This window comes from Myotis myotis, unplaced genomic scaffold (genome assembly GCF_014108235.1).
Source record: "Myotis myotis isolate mMyoMyo1 unplaced genomic scaffold, mMyoMyo1.p scaffold_m19_p_1, whole genome shotgun sequence".
Taxonomy (NCBI): Eukaryota; Metazoa; Chordata; class Mammalia; order Chiroptera; family Vespertilionidae; genus Myotis; species Myotis myotis.
The window spans coordinates 90,915,459-90,932,072 of record NW_023416313.1 but is presented as its reverse complement, the minus strand read 5'-3'; the positions used below and the strand labels follow the sequence as shown (position 1 = coordinate 90,932,072).

Here is a 16,614-nt window from a genome sequence, read left to right as displayed (position 1 = left end):
TATTGACAGGATGTGTAGAAACTGGAACCATGGAGCAGTGCTGGTGGGAGTGGGAAAATGGTACAGCTGATGTGGAAAGCAGTAGGACAATTCCTCAAAAATAGACTTACCATATGATCCAGCAGTTCACTTCTGAGTATACTCCAAAGAATTAAAAGTATGGCTCAAAGAAATATCTGCACACCCATGGTCATATTACAGTATCCATATGGACAAAAGGGAGTAGCCACCCAAGTGTCATGGATGGATGAATGGAAAACAAAACGTGATGTATGTATACAATGAATATGATTCAGCATTGAAAATGAGGGGAATTCTGACATAAGCTACGACGTGGATGAATCTTGAGGACCTTATGCTCAGTAAAACAAGCCACTCACCAAGGGTAAATAGTGCACGGTTCCACTTACATGAGGTTCCTAGGATAGCCAGATTCATAGAGACAGAAAGTAGAATGGTGGTCTCCAAGGGCTGTGGAGAGGGAGGAATAAGGAGCTGTTGTTTCATGGGTTGAGTTTCAGTTTTGCAAGATGGAAAGAGTTCTGGAGATGGATGGTAGTGATGGGTGCACAACAACATTAATGTACTTAACCCACTGAATTGTGCATTTCTAAATGATAAAGTTGGTAAATTTTATGTTATGTAGATTTCGCGACAATTTTTTAAGCCCAAGTGAAGGATGCCTTCTTCTCGCAGCAATCCAGGCTTTGGAGGCACAGGTTAGAAATAGGAGAAATGAAAAAAAAAAATAGCTAAGGGAGTGGATTTTGACTTTATATGCAGCTAATTACTAATATGCTTTTTTTACAGAGTCATTTTTCTCTCAAGAAGGGAGCTGCAGCCTTGGGCATTGGAACAGACAGCGTGATTCTAATTAAATGTGATGAGAGGTGAGCATGAATATGCAACCCTTGTTTGTTAGCAATTTGCAAATTCCACACATATGTATACCTTTTAGTCTGAAAACAGGTGATGACCATTGGGGGAGAAAACCTGGCTGCAATCCTGGCCACCGCCATTCACTTTCTTTTTCACACGGGCTCTTGCTCAGAGTCGTGGGATGGTGTCCCTCAGTGCCATGGAGCCTTCCACGGCCCTTGACTGAATCAGAACCTTTGTTAAATCTATCAAAATATTCTACACCAAGATGGTGCACGAGGACATTCATCAACACCAACAACTTGATCACTGATTTATGGTGATGTCATCATTCTAGGAACCCTGGATGGTGTGCACTTGATGGAGTAATTACAGAAGTGGGTGGGGCATTTTAGCGAGTAGGGAATAAATAATGCCTCAGCAACTCATCAGCTTTGTGCTGGAACCAAAGAAGAATCCAGGTTTTCATTGACACCCATACCTTCATAGGCACTCTGTGGATAGGTGGGGAGGGGAAGGGGAAAGGAAGATTTAATAGCATTTTCAAGATATTCATGTAAATTATCATTAGCCTGTAGCTTGGAACCTATAAAAATTAAATTAACCACTTATTTATTGGTATGAATTTATGGGACAGACATTTATGATTGCCCACCATACCACTAAGCTCTAGAAAAAGATAAGGCATAATCCCAGGGCCCTGACAGAATATGATCTAAGTGGAGAGATGGAGTAGCATCAGAAGAGACATTGATATGGTTGGATTGTGTGGCCCAGAGTACACATTGTATACATTGGTAAGGTTGAAAGGCTTCATGCAGCAGCGAGGGCTTGAGCTGGATTTTAAAAATTGGAGATGAGTTGGAAACGGGGGTGGGGATGGGGACAATAGCAGAAGATTGAGTACCACCAGCAAAGCCACAGAAGCAGCAATGAGTCTGTGGGGCTCCAGGAGGGCAAGGGGACAGCCATAGCAAACATGTCTGGCCATGTGGGATTTTGAAAACTCAATAAACCAAACTGATTAATAGCCACATCTCCCTCTGGAAGATAAAGTTACAATAACCTGCCATGTTCTTGTTCACACCTTTATATATTGCCAGAATTTGTTTGCAAGGAGTGCACATTACCTCTACAATGAAAAAAAACAGTGATGTTTTCTTTTTTTCTTTTTGGGGATAAAAAGCTAAACTTAGCATTTGAACTTGATGATTCTGGACACCAGGTAACTTGCAAGCATTTTTATCTGCCAAGGGCATGAATGAAACACCCTTCAGGGAGCAAGGAAGATGAGAGACTGGTCAGTGACTCTAGCAGTAAGATGGGCGTGAAATGATAGAGGACTGGAGTGAGGTGAACACATTCTGAAAAAGGAACCACTTTATACTTTTAAGGCTTCCAGTGTTCCTCACTATCAGGTACTTGAGGAGAAAATTGGTACAGACACAAAATTTTCTAACTGGGGATAAAGATTTAAATAAAAAAACATTTCCTTACTCTGTAGCCAAATGGTTATAAGTAATGAGCCTGGAATCCAGGGAAGAATTGTCTGGCAGGCCATGTATTTTCCAATTTGTAGGTGTTGTTTAAAATTGTATATATCTATTTGGGAGAGGAGTGAGAGAGAGAAACATCAATGATGAGAGAGAATTATCAATGGGCTGCCTCCTGCACGCCCCCTACTGGGTATCGAGCCCACCACCTGGGCACGTGCCCTTGACCAGAATCGAACCCGGGACTCTTTAGTCTGCAGGCCAACTCTCTATCCACTGAGCCAAACCGGCTATGGCTTTGTAGGTGCTCTTGAGTTGAATCCCAATGGGAGGATAGATTATCTGGGAGAGCAGAGGGGGCTCTTGGCTCCACTCCTTATGGCACCAATATTGCTTCTACTCCTGTGAAAATCAGGCTGTGACCATGGAAATAGCCTTGGGAGGCGTCCCCTAAGCCTGACCTCCAGGTATTTATGAGAGCAAAGGCTGAGCTGAGGACATCCGACTGTCCGGAAGCAGCAGCATGCTCCATAGAGAAGTGCAGGCCTAGAAGAAGGAAAAGCAAAGTGTTGCAGGGAAAGAAACCACTGACAGGGCAGCTGGGACCGAGGCCAAAGGTGTCTGTCATTCACCACCGGTAGGGCCAAGGGGCTTTGTCTCCTTCTGCTCAGGGGCCTTGTGAGATGAGGAGGGGAGGCACGGAGCAACACAGGAGAAAGAAGGAAGAGAAAAGGAAAGAGGGAAAAAAGCATATGAAATAAAGGTGGGAGAAATAAGGACTAGAAGAAAAATCTTGTGGTGCGTGTATGAAGTGAATTGAAGCAAGGAGGAGGGAAGCAGGGGGAATGGGAGTGGCAGCAGGAAACATTTTTAACATTTAAAAAGTTTGCCAAAGCCGGTTTGGCTCAGTGGGTAGAGCGTCGGCCTGCGGACTGAAGGGTCCCAGGTTCGATTCCGGTCAAGGGCATGTACCTGGGTTGCAGGCACTTCCCCAGTGGGGGATGTGCAGGAGGCAGCTGATCGATGTTTCTCTCTCATCGATGTTTCTAACTCTCTATCTCTCTCCCTTCCTCTCTGTAAAAAATCAATAAAATATATTTTAAAAAAATTAAAAAAGTTTAAAAAAAAAGTAATATATGCTCACTTTTAAAAACGTAGAAAATAGCAGGGAAAAATCATAGCTCTCCCACCCAAAGATTGTACTACATTGCTGTCTAAACCTTTGAGTATCTTTTTAAGCATAGAGGTTTATTCTTTCCCCGCCCCCTCTCTTTTGAATAATATTTACATTTGTGATCATCTTTCTTTTTCTAATTAAACATGATAACATAAATATATTTCTACATTATTACAAATACAACACACTTTACATAATTTTTGAGGAGTGGCTGTGGGAAAAAATGAGAGTACTCTGTTTAAATAAATCTCCGCTCCAGCAGTAGTCGGGACAAACACCGATCCATGCCTGTTTCCTCAGCTAAGGAAAGGAAAAAGTAATGGCACCTGCTTCATAGGGTTGTTGTGCAAGTTACATGCATTGACAAACGTAAAATGCTAAAAATGACAGCTAGAACAGAGCAAGCACAAAATATTAGTCCCCTACTGCTTATTTCCCTATTTTTGGTGTTTCTCTTGTAAACAACCTTTACATCCTTCAGGGAACGTTCTTACGGGCCCAGGGCTTCTACATCTATGGTTATTTCTTTATATTATTGCTAACCTAAAATCTGTGAACATTCACAAGGAAAGTGACACATCAGGCCATATTGCCTTTCAATAGGTTTCATGAATCTACTCCTAGCAGTATTGTATGAGAACATTTTGGAAAAGAAAATTAAAGCTACGTTGGTAGCTACAGATAGTCTTTGAATCTAATAATTCACACCATCTGTATAGCATGAGTTTAAGATTGAGAGCCTGGTCTTGATGGATTAAGTGACACTGACATATTTGGAGCCAGGGGCCAGGAGGAGGCCTTGAAAAGTCATCTGCAGCCACAGTTCCCACTGGAATCTGCTCAAACCCTCCCAGTGGCCATGTTCTTCTTATTATCTATCAAGTCCCCGTGAAAATCAGGCGTGCAGTTCAGAAATCACCTGAGACAGACAAAGTTTCTCCTAGTGTGCTTCACAAAGTTCATGCCGACTTTGCAAAACATGAACCTGGACCTGCTCTCTAAGGCTTTCCCTTCTTACAGCACTTTTTCTGACTCTGCTCATCAGTCTATTGGTGACTGGGTGGCAGATTTTGTCTTGTTCTGCAGATAGTTGAAACCATATATATATGATTTAAAGATTATATACTTTTTATCATTATCTTAGAAGATATCAATTAAATTTAAATTGGTTTTTATATTAAAAATTTGGTTCAGATCACAGAATTAACCCTCCTTTTTAATTAGGCCAATAAGAAATATATTTTGAATTCCTAATTATTTCAGAGAAAACACAAAATTTTATTTTCTCAAAAATAAATTTCTATATTTTAGGCATTTAGTTACCACAACTATAAAATTTTTCCCAATTTAATTTGAACCTTAAACTTTTAGAGCTGGCAAGTCAAATCTTTAGCATTTCTCAGATTAAGCTGCTAGAGCTCAGTAGCAGGCATGTAGCCATATAAATACAAATTAGTTACATTTTTTTTGCCGGAAATATGACCAGCCCCAAGGAGGGGAAGCTGGGAAGCTGCTGGTGGGGAACTCTGATTTACCTGCCTAATTTAACATGACCAAATTTTTCTGCTGGGAGAAGGGCGACTCGCCCCTTCCTCCATTAAAGAGGCGCAGCTAGCTTTCCCCCCAGGCTATTGGACCTTTATAATTAATATATTATTTATGTCTCAACAACTTTTTTGAAATTTAAATCCAATTATAATTATCTTAAGGCATTTTCTTTGGCAAATTTTTGTAACAGAGACAATGTACTGGTTTTCTTGGTGGCTTTAATGTTAGCTTTTGAACATTAAAAGTCCATTATTGTTTAAATAAACTACTTTTTATTATGGAAATACCAATCTTGTTGCTAGAACCAGCCTGAATCTTTTTTTGGTTCCTTTCTGCCATCTTTCTGAAGAAAAAACAGTTTTGTTTTTTCTACACCATCCGTAAAGAGAGTTAAGTTTAGCTCAAAACTTTTTTAAAATCCAAAATTGGACTGTGCACGCATTTGTTTTAAGCTAGCTTTTCTCTTTACACGTGCACAGAAATCCCAGACACGTTTCTAAATTTTGTAAAACTTTTCATGGCGAGAATGAGACTTTTTAAATTAGTGTACTCGGGGCGGGGGAGAGGGGGGGGGTCCGTCCATACAGGATTGCCATGTGTCTCCCTTCTCCCCGCCTCCTATTTGCTTTGGGGGAAGTTTCAGATACTGACCTGGCTGCATTTCTCTTTTCAATTAAACTAAAGGCATGCTTAATAGGTAATGACAGATCAACAAGACCAAATCAAAGTTCTTTTCCCAAACCTTTTTTTATTCCATTTTCCAAAGTAATAACTAGCTTTCACACTTATTTTTGCCAGAATTAGCTTATCCCAATACGTTCTTAGGTAATTTTTTTTTAATTAGTTAAGGTATTACAAATGTGTCCTCATCCCCCCCATTAACCCCTAACCTCCCCCCCCCCCCCCCCCCCCCCCCGCCCCGCACACTCATGCTCCCATCCCCCTGTTGTCCATGTCCATTGGTTTGGCTTATATACATGTATACAAGTCCTTCGGTTGATCTTAGGTAATTTTTAAACAAAGCATTAAATAGTCTTTTTGTGGGAGAGCTGATAGCTCTGCCCGCTCCAGCCGCTTTTGAGATCAGAAGCTGAGGATCTGGCGGTTTTTTAGAAATTATAGATTTTTGATCCTCAAAACAAATTAGGTATTTTATTATTTGAACAAGAAACCACATTAAAGATGACCACTGCACTCTTTTTTCAGCCTGATTTTAAAAAGTACCTTTTAATATTCCAATTTCTTTATAATTTTGCCTTTTAACCAAATTCTTCCCCATTATAATCTGACTTAAACTATAAGTATCACCCATGCACTTACAGATCCACAGGCTTCTGAAGCTGACATGGGCTTTATGCACAGTTAATCTTACCACCATCACTGGTGTTGTTTTATCCGCTCAGGCGAACACTTCATATCCAAATTGTCCATATTTAGGGTGCCAATTAATGCCAGTGGTCTTGATCCAGCATCCACAAGCGTTCAGAATTCTAGAGAAGGCACTGTGTGTAAATTAAATGAGAGTCCATAGACGAAACATAGTTTTGAAAGGCATTATGGGGAGTAAGAGAAGGCTGAGTTAAAGGAACTAAGTTCTCCTTGTCTCAGGACCCCATGCTTTTTATTAACACAATTTGTCCTAAGGGGAGGTAGATATACACTTCAAGGGGTAGGGCTAGGCACAGAATCCATTGTCAGATTAGGGGAAATGCCTCCTGCTGTTCAGGTGTGTGGCCAGTAGGAGGCAATAACATGTAGATTAAAATGCCCTGAGCTGTCTGGCAGCAAGCAATCATTTAATGCATCCTTTTCAGGTTTGGGGAAATGCCCTCAGCCATCTCCAGATGATTCAGCCCTGCTGACATGCTGGAACTGGCTTCCGGCACTGACTGCCCTATAGTGTTTTACATTTACTATTTCATTTGATCCTCATGTAAACCTGTGAGGCAGGTGAGTACAAGGAAGAACTAAGTGCTTCAAGTACACACAATTAGCACAAGGTTTGGAGCAGGAGCCGGTTTATTCTGTCTCCTCATTTCAAATGTTTAGCCACATTCAGCTGCTTCTCAGAGCCTTATCTAAGGCATAGTGCAGTGACTCTTCCTAAAACTGATAAGTCATTATCACTGATGTTGTGTTGCTATTAACAGTGATCATAACATTAGTCACTTTCTAACAGGAAGGACTCACACATCCTTTCTTCTTTGCGCTCATGTCTCTGTGAGCAGAGCCAAGCTCTCCTCACTTAGTAAAGGCTGGTAGAATTACTACACGTTCAGCAGGTCAATGAGCAGGTCACCAATAACTCAAGCACCCCATATGTGCCCAGTGGAATGCCTGCCTGGAGGTACACACCTTGCAGGAACGTGCCCCTTTAGGTAGGATGGGTAGCTTTCTCCTTCAGAGCCATGAAGGATAGCCATGAATCTGAGTCAAAAATCCACACATGATGTAATCCATGGTTTTTGCCCTTCCCACAAGGAGAGGATTTTTCCTGCTGGCAAAATCCTCTAGCTGGCATTGTGGCATTTTCCCCAGGCAACTTTATGCAGTTATCTGACCCTATAGCATCATGTGAATTTTCAAAGGCTACAGCTAATCGGGAATTTAATGCAAAACCGCAGCATTCAAAGCAGCAGTCTGGTTCAAGAGGCATCACTTTAATGTTGCTTTCTTACTAGTAAACACCAACAACTAACAGAAAGCAGCGTTACAGAGCCGGTCACCACTTACATGTGAGCCTAAAAGTTGGATGTGTAAACATTAAAGAACTTTTGGCTATAGAAATGCTTTTAGAACAGACAGAGGATGCGACAGCTGCCATCCACAGCTGCCCTGCACGGAGAGATGCTGGGCTGGAAAAGCCAGGACTGGCCAGACAGCTCCTAATCCTCAGAAGAGCCTGCTGGTCGTCACCCAATGTACTCGCCCACAGCACACGGGCAGGCAGGGCCGCATAGGGCCACATCGGGGAGCTCCTTCTGCTCGCTACCCAAGCCATGCTGACTCAAAACCATGGGGCACATGAAAGTACTTGGCTAGTATGTTACCCAGTTATTTAAGTGCCTACCAGGTTAAACGTTCCATTTCTAAAACAGTATTTCTTGGAGCTAGGTCTACCCGCTTCCGCATCACCCTGGGTGCTTATTAGAAATGCAAATTCTTATGCATGTTTGTCTACTAACTATGTTATTATGTATCTTCCTTATTGGCATGTGAGCCCTGGGGAGTAGAAACTGGCTGTTTACCCAGTGTTTAGCACATAGTAAGTTCGCAATAAATACTTGTGGGATTCATTAATTCCTGTCTTATAACTGACTGACTGAATCAAAATCCCTAACAGCGGGGCCAAAGAATCTGTGTTTTAAAGGCACACACAGCCCTAACCAGTTCAGGATAGAGGGTTGGCCCCTGGACTGAAGGGTCCCGTGCTCCATTCTGGTCAGGGGCACATACCTCAGTTGCAGGCTCCATCTCAGCTCTGGTTGGGGTGCGTGTGGGAGGCAATAGGTCGATGTGTCTCTCTTACATCAATGTGGTGGGTTTTTTTTTTCTCTCTCTCTCTCCCTCCCTTCCACACTCTCTAAAAATCAAAGGAAAAAGATAAATATCCTTGGATGAGAATTAACAAAAATAAAAATAAATAAAAACACACACAGGTGATTTTTATGTGCACTAAAATTTAAAAACCATTATTCTAAAGTATTTCAGCCAATTCTAAGATAAATGAAAAATTTTGTCTCCAGAGGCCCCCACACTAGCTGTCTGGTCAAAGAATAAAGTAAACACAGTAATATCATCCTTGAGTTAAACTTTGCCTTCTAATCACACACCTCCAACGAATGTTGAGCTGCCACCTGCAGTGTGCCAGGCTCTGGGTTCTGAAGTGGACAAAATAAATATGGGAGTGGAAGACAGAGTATCTTTATTTTGCTTAATAATAGCCCAACGTGTAAGAGTAGTAATGTTGACAATGCAGATACCAAAGGGAAGCCATGAAGTGCTTTCTTTAAGTGAAAAGGTGAATAAAGACAATAAGCTGTGAGAGAGAGAGAGAGACCACATTTACTTAACTTTTATTACAGTATATTGCCTAATTGTTCTGTTATTATTAGTTGTTTATCTCTTACTGTGCCTAATTTATAAATTAAACTCTCTCATAGGCATGTATGTATAAGAAAAAAACATAGTATATATGTATAGGGTTTGGTTCTATGCAGTGGAGGTCTTGGAACGCATCCCCATGGCTAAGGGGGGCATATTGCATTTGATAAGCTTGCCCCTTCCTGCTGCCCCACAACTCGCCAATACAGAAATGGAACCAACTGTATGTTCATCACTGCTTTCCTGGAAGACTTGAATGACACCTCTGATCCATGAAATTCAGATATTATCTTAAAGGATTTATCTTATCTTAAAAGACTCCAATCTTCCCAAATAGGTTTCCTGTATCTTTGGCCCTTCGAGTTTGTGCCGGAAGCTGCTCATTTTATTTCTAGTGACAACCAGCCTTTTACCAGCTTTTGATCTTGGGCAGTCACGTTGCCTCTCTTGGCCTGTTTTTTCATTTGTAAAAGGAGACAATTAAACTGGAATCAGGTTTGAGCCCCTTCCAATTCTAATGTGCCTTAATCTGTGATACCTTACTGCCTAAACTTAACAGAACATGATTAGATGAGGAGATAGCTATTGTCAAGCTAGTCCACCTCAAACTTCGCAAGGCAGACAGGTGATTGGTTTTAGTAGACCAGGTAAAATTGGGAATTTGTAAACAATTTCTGGGAATTCTTTCAATCTCCATATTCCACAAAGGCACTACAGTAAATGTAATGTGCTTAGAACTTTATATAAAAGATAAATATCTGCATTTCCTCTGAAAGGTGAACATTTTGCTTATAGCAGGGCTGGAGTGGGGTGTTTCGGCAGTCTGGTCTAGGAGAGGTGAAAATCACTCCTTCGAGGTTGCTCCCAGGCTAAGCTGTGAAGTGAAGAAAGAAAGACAGGGAGTGAGATGCCCTCCCCACCTCTGCACTCCCTCTGTCCCTCCTCCTGTCCCCATTGCATAGAAGTTCCCCAAAGGTGGCTGCTCCGAGGTGGAGTGCATCCTTTGTACCTAATGCACATTCAATGCCTTTGTTCGTTACCCCCCTGTCTGACTAATCACTATTAACTTGTCCATTACCATCGCCAGGTAATTGCCTTCTTTGGCAAACAACTTCGCATAAATCAGTGGTTCTCAATGCCTTCAGGCCTAATGTCTGCTTTATATTCCGACTATTTGCAGCACCTCCTTTATTAGCCTGAAATGAAAATTGTAGAAAATATAACTTACCTGCTCACTATATAATGCACAAATTATGTTTTTAAATGGAGAGATGGTAGCACAATAACAATAAAATAACATTTCAATATGCAAAACCTTAGGCATGATCACACTAGGAGATGTAACGAAGCAGCCCAATTCTCGTGCTATATCTGGACTCACAGGGACAGCCACGGATGGACTATTGAGCTAGTGACCAATACTACTGCCCCTCTTGCTGCTCACTAAATGCTAGTAGCACCCTCCCACCATTTATTGTTCCAACCTCCTCCTCATAACGTATTTCTCCAAATTGCTTTAAAAAAAAAACACACCTAGATCAAGGACGTTGCTGTGAAAAGTTTAACCGGTCTGGCAACCTCAAGAGAGCTGTGTTGGTTGAAAGAATATTTCACTCCTTCGGTCCTCTGTACCTACTCTGTCCGCCCTTTGCCTGTGCTTCCCCAAACGTCTTAGATAGGAATGTCACAATACATAAAAACTTTCCCAAAAATAAAAGCTAACATTTATTGAATGCGTCCCATATGTCAAATACTTTTAAAATACTTTGCATTTATTAACTCATTAAATCCTCATAACTCTATGAGTGATATTATTGCCACTGTGTCCTAGGGTTAGTAATAATAATACACACAGGGAAATTAAGAAACTTGACTAAGATCACACATCTCGCCACATCTGGCTTCTTGGAGAAATCAACTCCTCTGGTTGTTATAATAGTGGAGTTTTATAGCAAGCAAAGCACTATTTGTGTTTTTATTTTAGGAAAGAAGCATTATGGGGATGAAAGGATGTTTTTTCTCCAATTCCTGCTTGAAATTTGAGTTTATGAGTTCTTGTCCTGCTTCATGATTTTAGCACTTAGCATGTAATTAGGTAGCTTTTTGGCTTAATATTTCATTCAAAGGCTTCAGAATGCATTTTCTCATCTTGGTATTTTGTCTGTATGTGAAATTGCAGGTCCATCCATTAGAAGATTTGAAATACAAGTCTTTTTCTGCACTCTCCCTCCATTGCCAAATGTCTTGCTCCAAAGCAGCCTTGTTTTAACCGAATTAAGAAGATGACCTGAAAAGCAGGGTCTGTGCCGAGTGCACAGTGGTCAGGAGTCCCCGGAACCTGCCAGATACTGCAGCCTTGCATCATTCAGGGAGGAAATGCATTTCTTTCTGAAAAGCGACGAGAGTTGTTTAAACTGATTATTATTATCAACGGTTTAGGGTTGGATTTTTACCCTCATGTTGCCGCTTGTCAAGGACAAAAAAAGGAAATTATTCAAAGCAAATCTATAATCTATTTTTCCTTCCAGGGGGAAAATGATCCCATCTGACCTTGAAAGAAGGATCCTTGAAGCCAAACAAAAAGTAAGTTTTTGTAGGGAGCTTCACCTCTAGCCCATGACAAGCTAAGGGGACAAATCTGTAGTCCGATCCAATGGAGAACACACTTTGGTTTTATTATTAAAAAGAGGACCCGAACCTCAACCTCCCAGCTTTAATGAGAATATGGAATTTTGCATCTACTCATTACTTATTTCTCCGGTTTTTAGACCTGTATTTCTAAAGGTCTAAGTTGCTGAATAAATAATATCCACAATAATATTGTAGGAGTTTCCAAAGCATTTGTCTTCTTGTGTGAAGAGGCTTGGCATCAAGCAGACACATTTGAAAGATCAAAAAGTGGAAAATATCAGAATGCTAATGCAGCGTGTCAGTTACTGCTGTGAGGTTATTGGAAAGGGGCCATTTTTTCCCTGCCTATACACATACTGATATGCCCGGCTCTCTAAACGCCTTCTTTTTCAGAAACCATTTAGAACTCTTTAGACGTAATAAGTTTTGGAGACCTGCTACAGAGTCCCACAAAGCTCTGGAAAGTCATGTACATCCCTGGATGGTTCGCAAGCCAGAGAGCTTATTTCTAGAATTCTCTTAATTAAATTTCCACTGAATATAACCTACAGGTCCTAGTTCAACGCTGTAACACCTTTTGATTATTATGAACTCAGGAATAATTATTTCTATTTATATGCCTTTTCCCCCCTATAAATTGGCAGCGTGAGGTTCCCCTTGTTCTTGTACTGGAACTACTTCTTGTAAGGTAAATCACTGATTAGGCCTTTGCTGCCACCTACAGACTGACTGTGTAACATCATGTTGTAGCACGTGGAGTAACATGTTCATCTATTTGAGTCATTCTTCTGCCTTCTTTCAGCAGCGATCTCTTATTTCAATCAATTTCATTTAGCCAGGGCCAGACAGACTGAGAACTACTAACACGCATAAAAGTCGGGGGTTATTGTTTAGCTCCATATGAATCTTCTTCTCTAAGATTCCAAATAAGTTATCTGAGGATTTTCCAAATAGGAGTAATGAGCTGGTTGGAGTTCCTTCTCATTGTTCTCTTTTCTGCTGATTTATTAAGTTGGGGTCCTTTTATGAACAAGAAAGACTAGAAAGTTATCAAAGGGTAGGAGGAAAGGCCAAAAAACCTCCCTAGAAAATATAAATGACTGGTGAGCACCACAAAGCGTATTCACCTCTGGGTCCAGCGTAGCCTCTTCTGAGAACCAGAATGTCTTCTGTTCCCGAGGAATGGCCTGGAGAACTCCAGTCCTGGAGTGTGAATATTGTTCCTACCAGACTCTGAGGTTTCAATAGCCTTTCTGATGGCTCCAAAAATGCACCTGTATGAGAGGGGGGATTTCCTTGTTTTTGCCAGCTATTTTATTTTTTTATTCTTTTTTATTTATTTACTTATTTATTTTTGCCAGCTATTTTAAAGAATCTTTGAACCCCTGTTTTACACGTCTTGGGGCTTTCTCATTTGCATAGGGATTTGTCCCTTTCCTTGTGAGTGCCACAGCTGGGACCACCGTGTATGGAGCATTTGATCCCCTCTTAGCTGTCGCTGACATTTGCAAAAAGTATAAGATCTGGATGCATGTGGATGTAAGTATCCCATAGGCCTGCCGCTAAAATGTCCTTGCGCATTTTTCACCTGGGGCGCGTGGAATGAAATTTGTCCTCTCTCTCTCTCTCTCGCTCCCTCTCTCTCTCTCTCATTTTCGAATGGTAATATTTCAGCTTTTAATAACTTAAAGGACAAAAATAGCTCACAATTGACAAAATATACAAATTCACTGGAAGCAGTCTGAGGTTGATTATGCCTTAATGTTCCCGACATGATAATATTCTTATTTCTTTGGCCAGTACCTGAGCTGAGCACTTAGTTCTTAATCCATTGAACCACAATGTCCTTTGTACACACACAGCACACACATGCAGAGCTTACTGCCCTGCAAGAATGTTCACATGGATAAACAGGAATTGCATTTATATAGGAAACACAAAGGTTCAGAAAACTCAAGTCAGGTATTTATAGATACTGAGAAGAAAGCAGACTTGACAACTTGCTAAGAAATACCTACCACCACATTTCCAATTTCTTAGCTTGATCAGCTAAGGTAAACTAGATGTGAGAATTTTGACTGTAGGCTTAGTCACACTAAAAAAAAAAAATGCCCATGAACACATTTTCAAATGAAAAACTGTCCAGTTTTAGAAGGACAAATTGCAGGGATTTAAATTTAGGCCAGTATTTTTCAAAGTGTGGCTCAAGATTAGCTGCTATCTGCAAACTGTTAATGATCCAGGATTGAAATAAGGAGTTGGTGTCAAAATAATATCACTAAGCACAGTATTTGGTAAAGCTGACTTTTGTTTTTATTATTGTGTGGCTTTCTCAGTGAAGGAAGCGTAAGCTGATTCTGGTGCAAGAATGTTGATGAATAGCACTGACTTTAGGTCATCCTGGCTTTATGATAAGTATTCAGGGAAAATTATTTCCCCTCTCTTTAGGAGCAGAAAACATTTAGAGGCTAAGCTAGATAAATTTCTATTATTCTAGAGGTATAGTCTGCATAGTAATTACCAAACTTCTTTTCCTTCCATGAGTCACAACGTGAGTTGTGCATTAGGCTACCAGAGACCCCTATGTTTTACACATGAAGACACTGAGAAAGGGTTGAACAACTTGAGTACCTTCAGTGACCTGGTCTCGGAACCGGGAGTCTGTTAAACCTTGCTAGCTGATTCAGGAAGACAATTACCCTGACTGCTTTAAAAATAGCAATGTCTGTGTGTCCTACGCTAGCAGATGCTGCAGTCTCTATTCCAGGATTATAATTACAACAGAGCTGGGAGTTCTTTTAACCAATTGTATTAGCTTTCTTTGAAACATATCAAGTTTACTACTTATTCTCTTTAATGTTTACACATTCTATAATTAAGCTAAAAAATCTTAAAAGATTACACATTTGTAAAAGAACTGAAATTACAACAAAGCTGGGGGAGCAATTATACCCTAACAGTGGTGGTTTTTTCCCTTTAAAATAATCCCGGGAATATTTTTTACCCACAAAGGAGGTTAATATCTTCCAATGAATCTCTATCTTGACATCCTATTTTTGAAGATTACTCTACCAGTTCAAATCTTAAAACTTGAGAAAAAAAATTAAGGGCCATGTTCTAATTGCTCAATTAACTGACTGGTACAAATCTCTCCTGCTTGCTTTTTTGGTGGTAGGTTTTTTGTTTGTTTGTTTGTTTGTTTGTTTGTTTGTTTGTTTTGCTTTTGACAGAGAAATTAGCTTATCCAAAATTACACAGCAGTGAAATTGGATTGTGAAGCCGCGTCCTCCCTCTGGATTCATTCAGAATTGCCAAAAGAGTTTTCCTTGCAACTTGGAAGATGTTTAAAGGGTCCCCAGCCCATGTTCTCAACTCTACACTGTACAGATAATAAGTTTCCTTGCTCTGAGATGAGGAGCTTCACTAGGACTGAGTGCTGACGATGGGCTGTGGGGAGAATCTGTCTCTTTCTCTTGCAGACTGAGGGAAGGTGGCCCCAATGTGGCTCCTTACACCATATAAATGAGGGATGGAGTGTGAAACCTTAGAACAGACCCCTAATTTAAACTTTGAAAATCTAGTTTAATTGATTTAGATTCCCAGTCCAGAGACCAGGTCACTGAAGGTACTCAAGTTGTTCAACCCTTTCTCAGTGTCTTCATGTGTAAAACATAGGGGTCTCTGGTAGCCCAATGCACAACTCACATTGTGACTCATGGAAGGGAAAGAAGTTTGGTAATTACTATGCAGACTATACCTCTGGAATAATAGAAATTTATCTAGCTTAGCCTCTAAATGTTTTCTGCTCCTAAAGAGAGGGGAAATAATTTTCTCTGAATACTTATCATAAAGCCAGGATGACCTAAAGTCAGTGCTACTCACCAACGTTCTTGTACCAGAATCAAAGCCACACAATTAAAAAAAAATCTGGAAGGTGGCCAACCCCTAAGTTTTCTGGGGTCAAGGAGACGCTCACTGTTCTGAAAGACACCAAACTATAGAAATTTAAGCAATGAAAAACTTCTACCTTTTTCCTTGTATGATCTTCCTTTTTCAGGCCGCTTGGGGTGGGGGATTGCTGATGTCCCAAAAACACAAGTGGAAGCTGAGCGGCGTGGAGAGGTACACACATTTTTCTTGTTCACAATGTTAAGTGTGAAAGCTAAATGTTGAAAGCAAGTTACACCCGATTTCTAAGAGCTGTTGTATACAGGTGAGCCTGTTCTGTGCAGTCCTTGTGTGCCTTGCCTTGTGTGGTCATATATGTGTAAATACCATGTGTAATCAACAAAAAGAAACCAGAGCCTATATCGAATGGCGCAGTGGGAATATCTCTCAGACACACAGATTCCCAACTGGGGCCCACGGTTCACCAGAGAAGTCAGGAATGACCTTTCTAGGATCTCTGAACCATCCACCAAAATTGTTTGAAACTTTCCTAAAGAGACCTATGGCTTTTGGGTTCCATGAAGGATGACATCCACTGCTTTAAAGAAACCAGTAAATAATTTAGCAAAGCAAATAAACACCTTGTAATTTATGACAGGTTTGGGTTTCAATGGCCACTTTACTTAAAGTGGAACACCCTTTTATTCCCATGATATTTTTTTTCCTGATATAACTCTGAGAGACGCTGCAAAGCACCTTTATTCAGAAACTAAGCAGTAAATCATTGAGAAAAGGCCATAAAACACAAAAGAGATATTATTTGATTAGTGTAAAGCATATTCAGATCCAAAGCAAATAGAAAACAAAAATCATAGAATGAAAAACCAGCCTTGG

General features: G+C 40.6%; 1 protein-coding gene across 1 annotated transcript in view; it reads left to right on the top strand.

The window, feature by feature from the left end:
* GAD2 (glutamate decarboxylase 2) overlaps positions 1-16,614 on the top strand; it is a 60,795-nt gene that overhangs the window by 19,247 nt on the left and 24,934 nt on the right. Inside the window, exons 8-11 of the mRNA XM_036344842.1 lie at positions 811-890; positions 11,730-11,784; positions 13,255-13,371; positions 15,890-15,954. Coding sequence (XP_036200735.1) covers positions 811-890; positions 11,730-11,784; positions 13,255-13,371; positions 15,890-15,954 — 317 coding nt within the window. The remainder of the gene's footprint in view (positions 1-810; positions 891-11,729; positions 11,785-13,254; positions 13,372-15,889; positions 15,955-16,614) is intronic.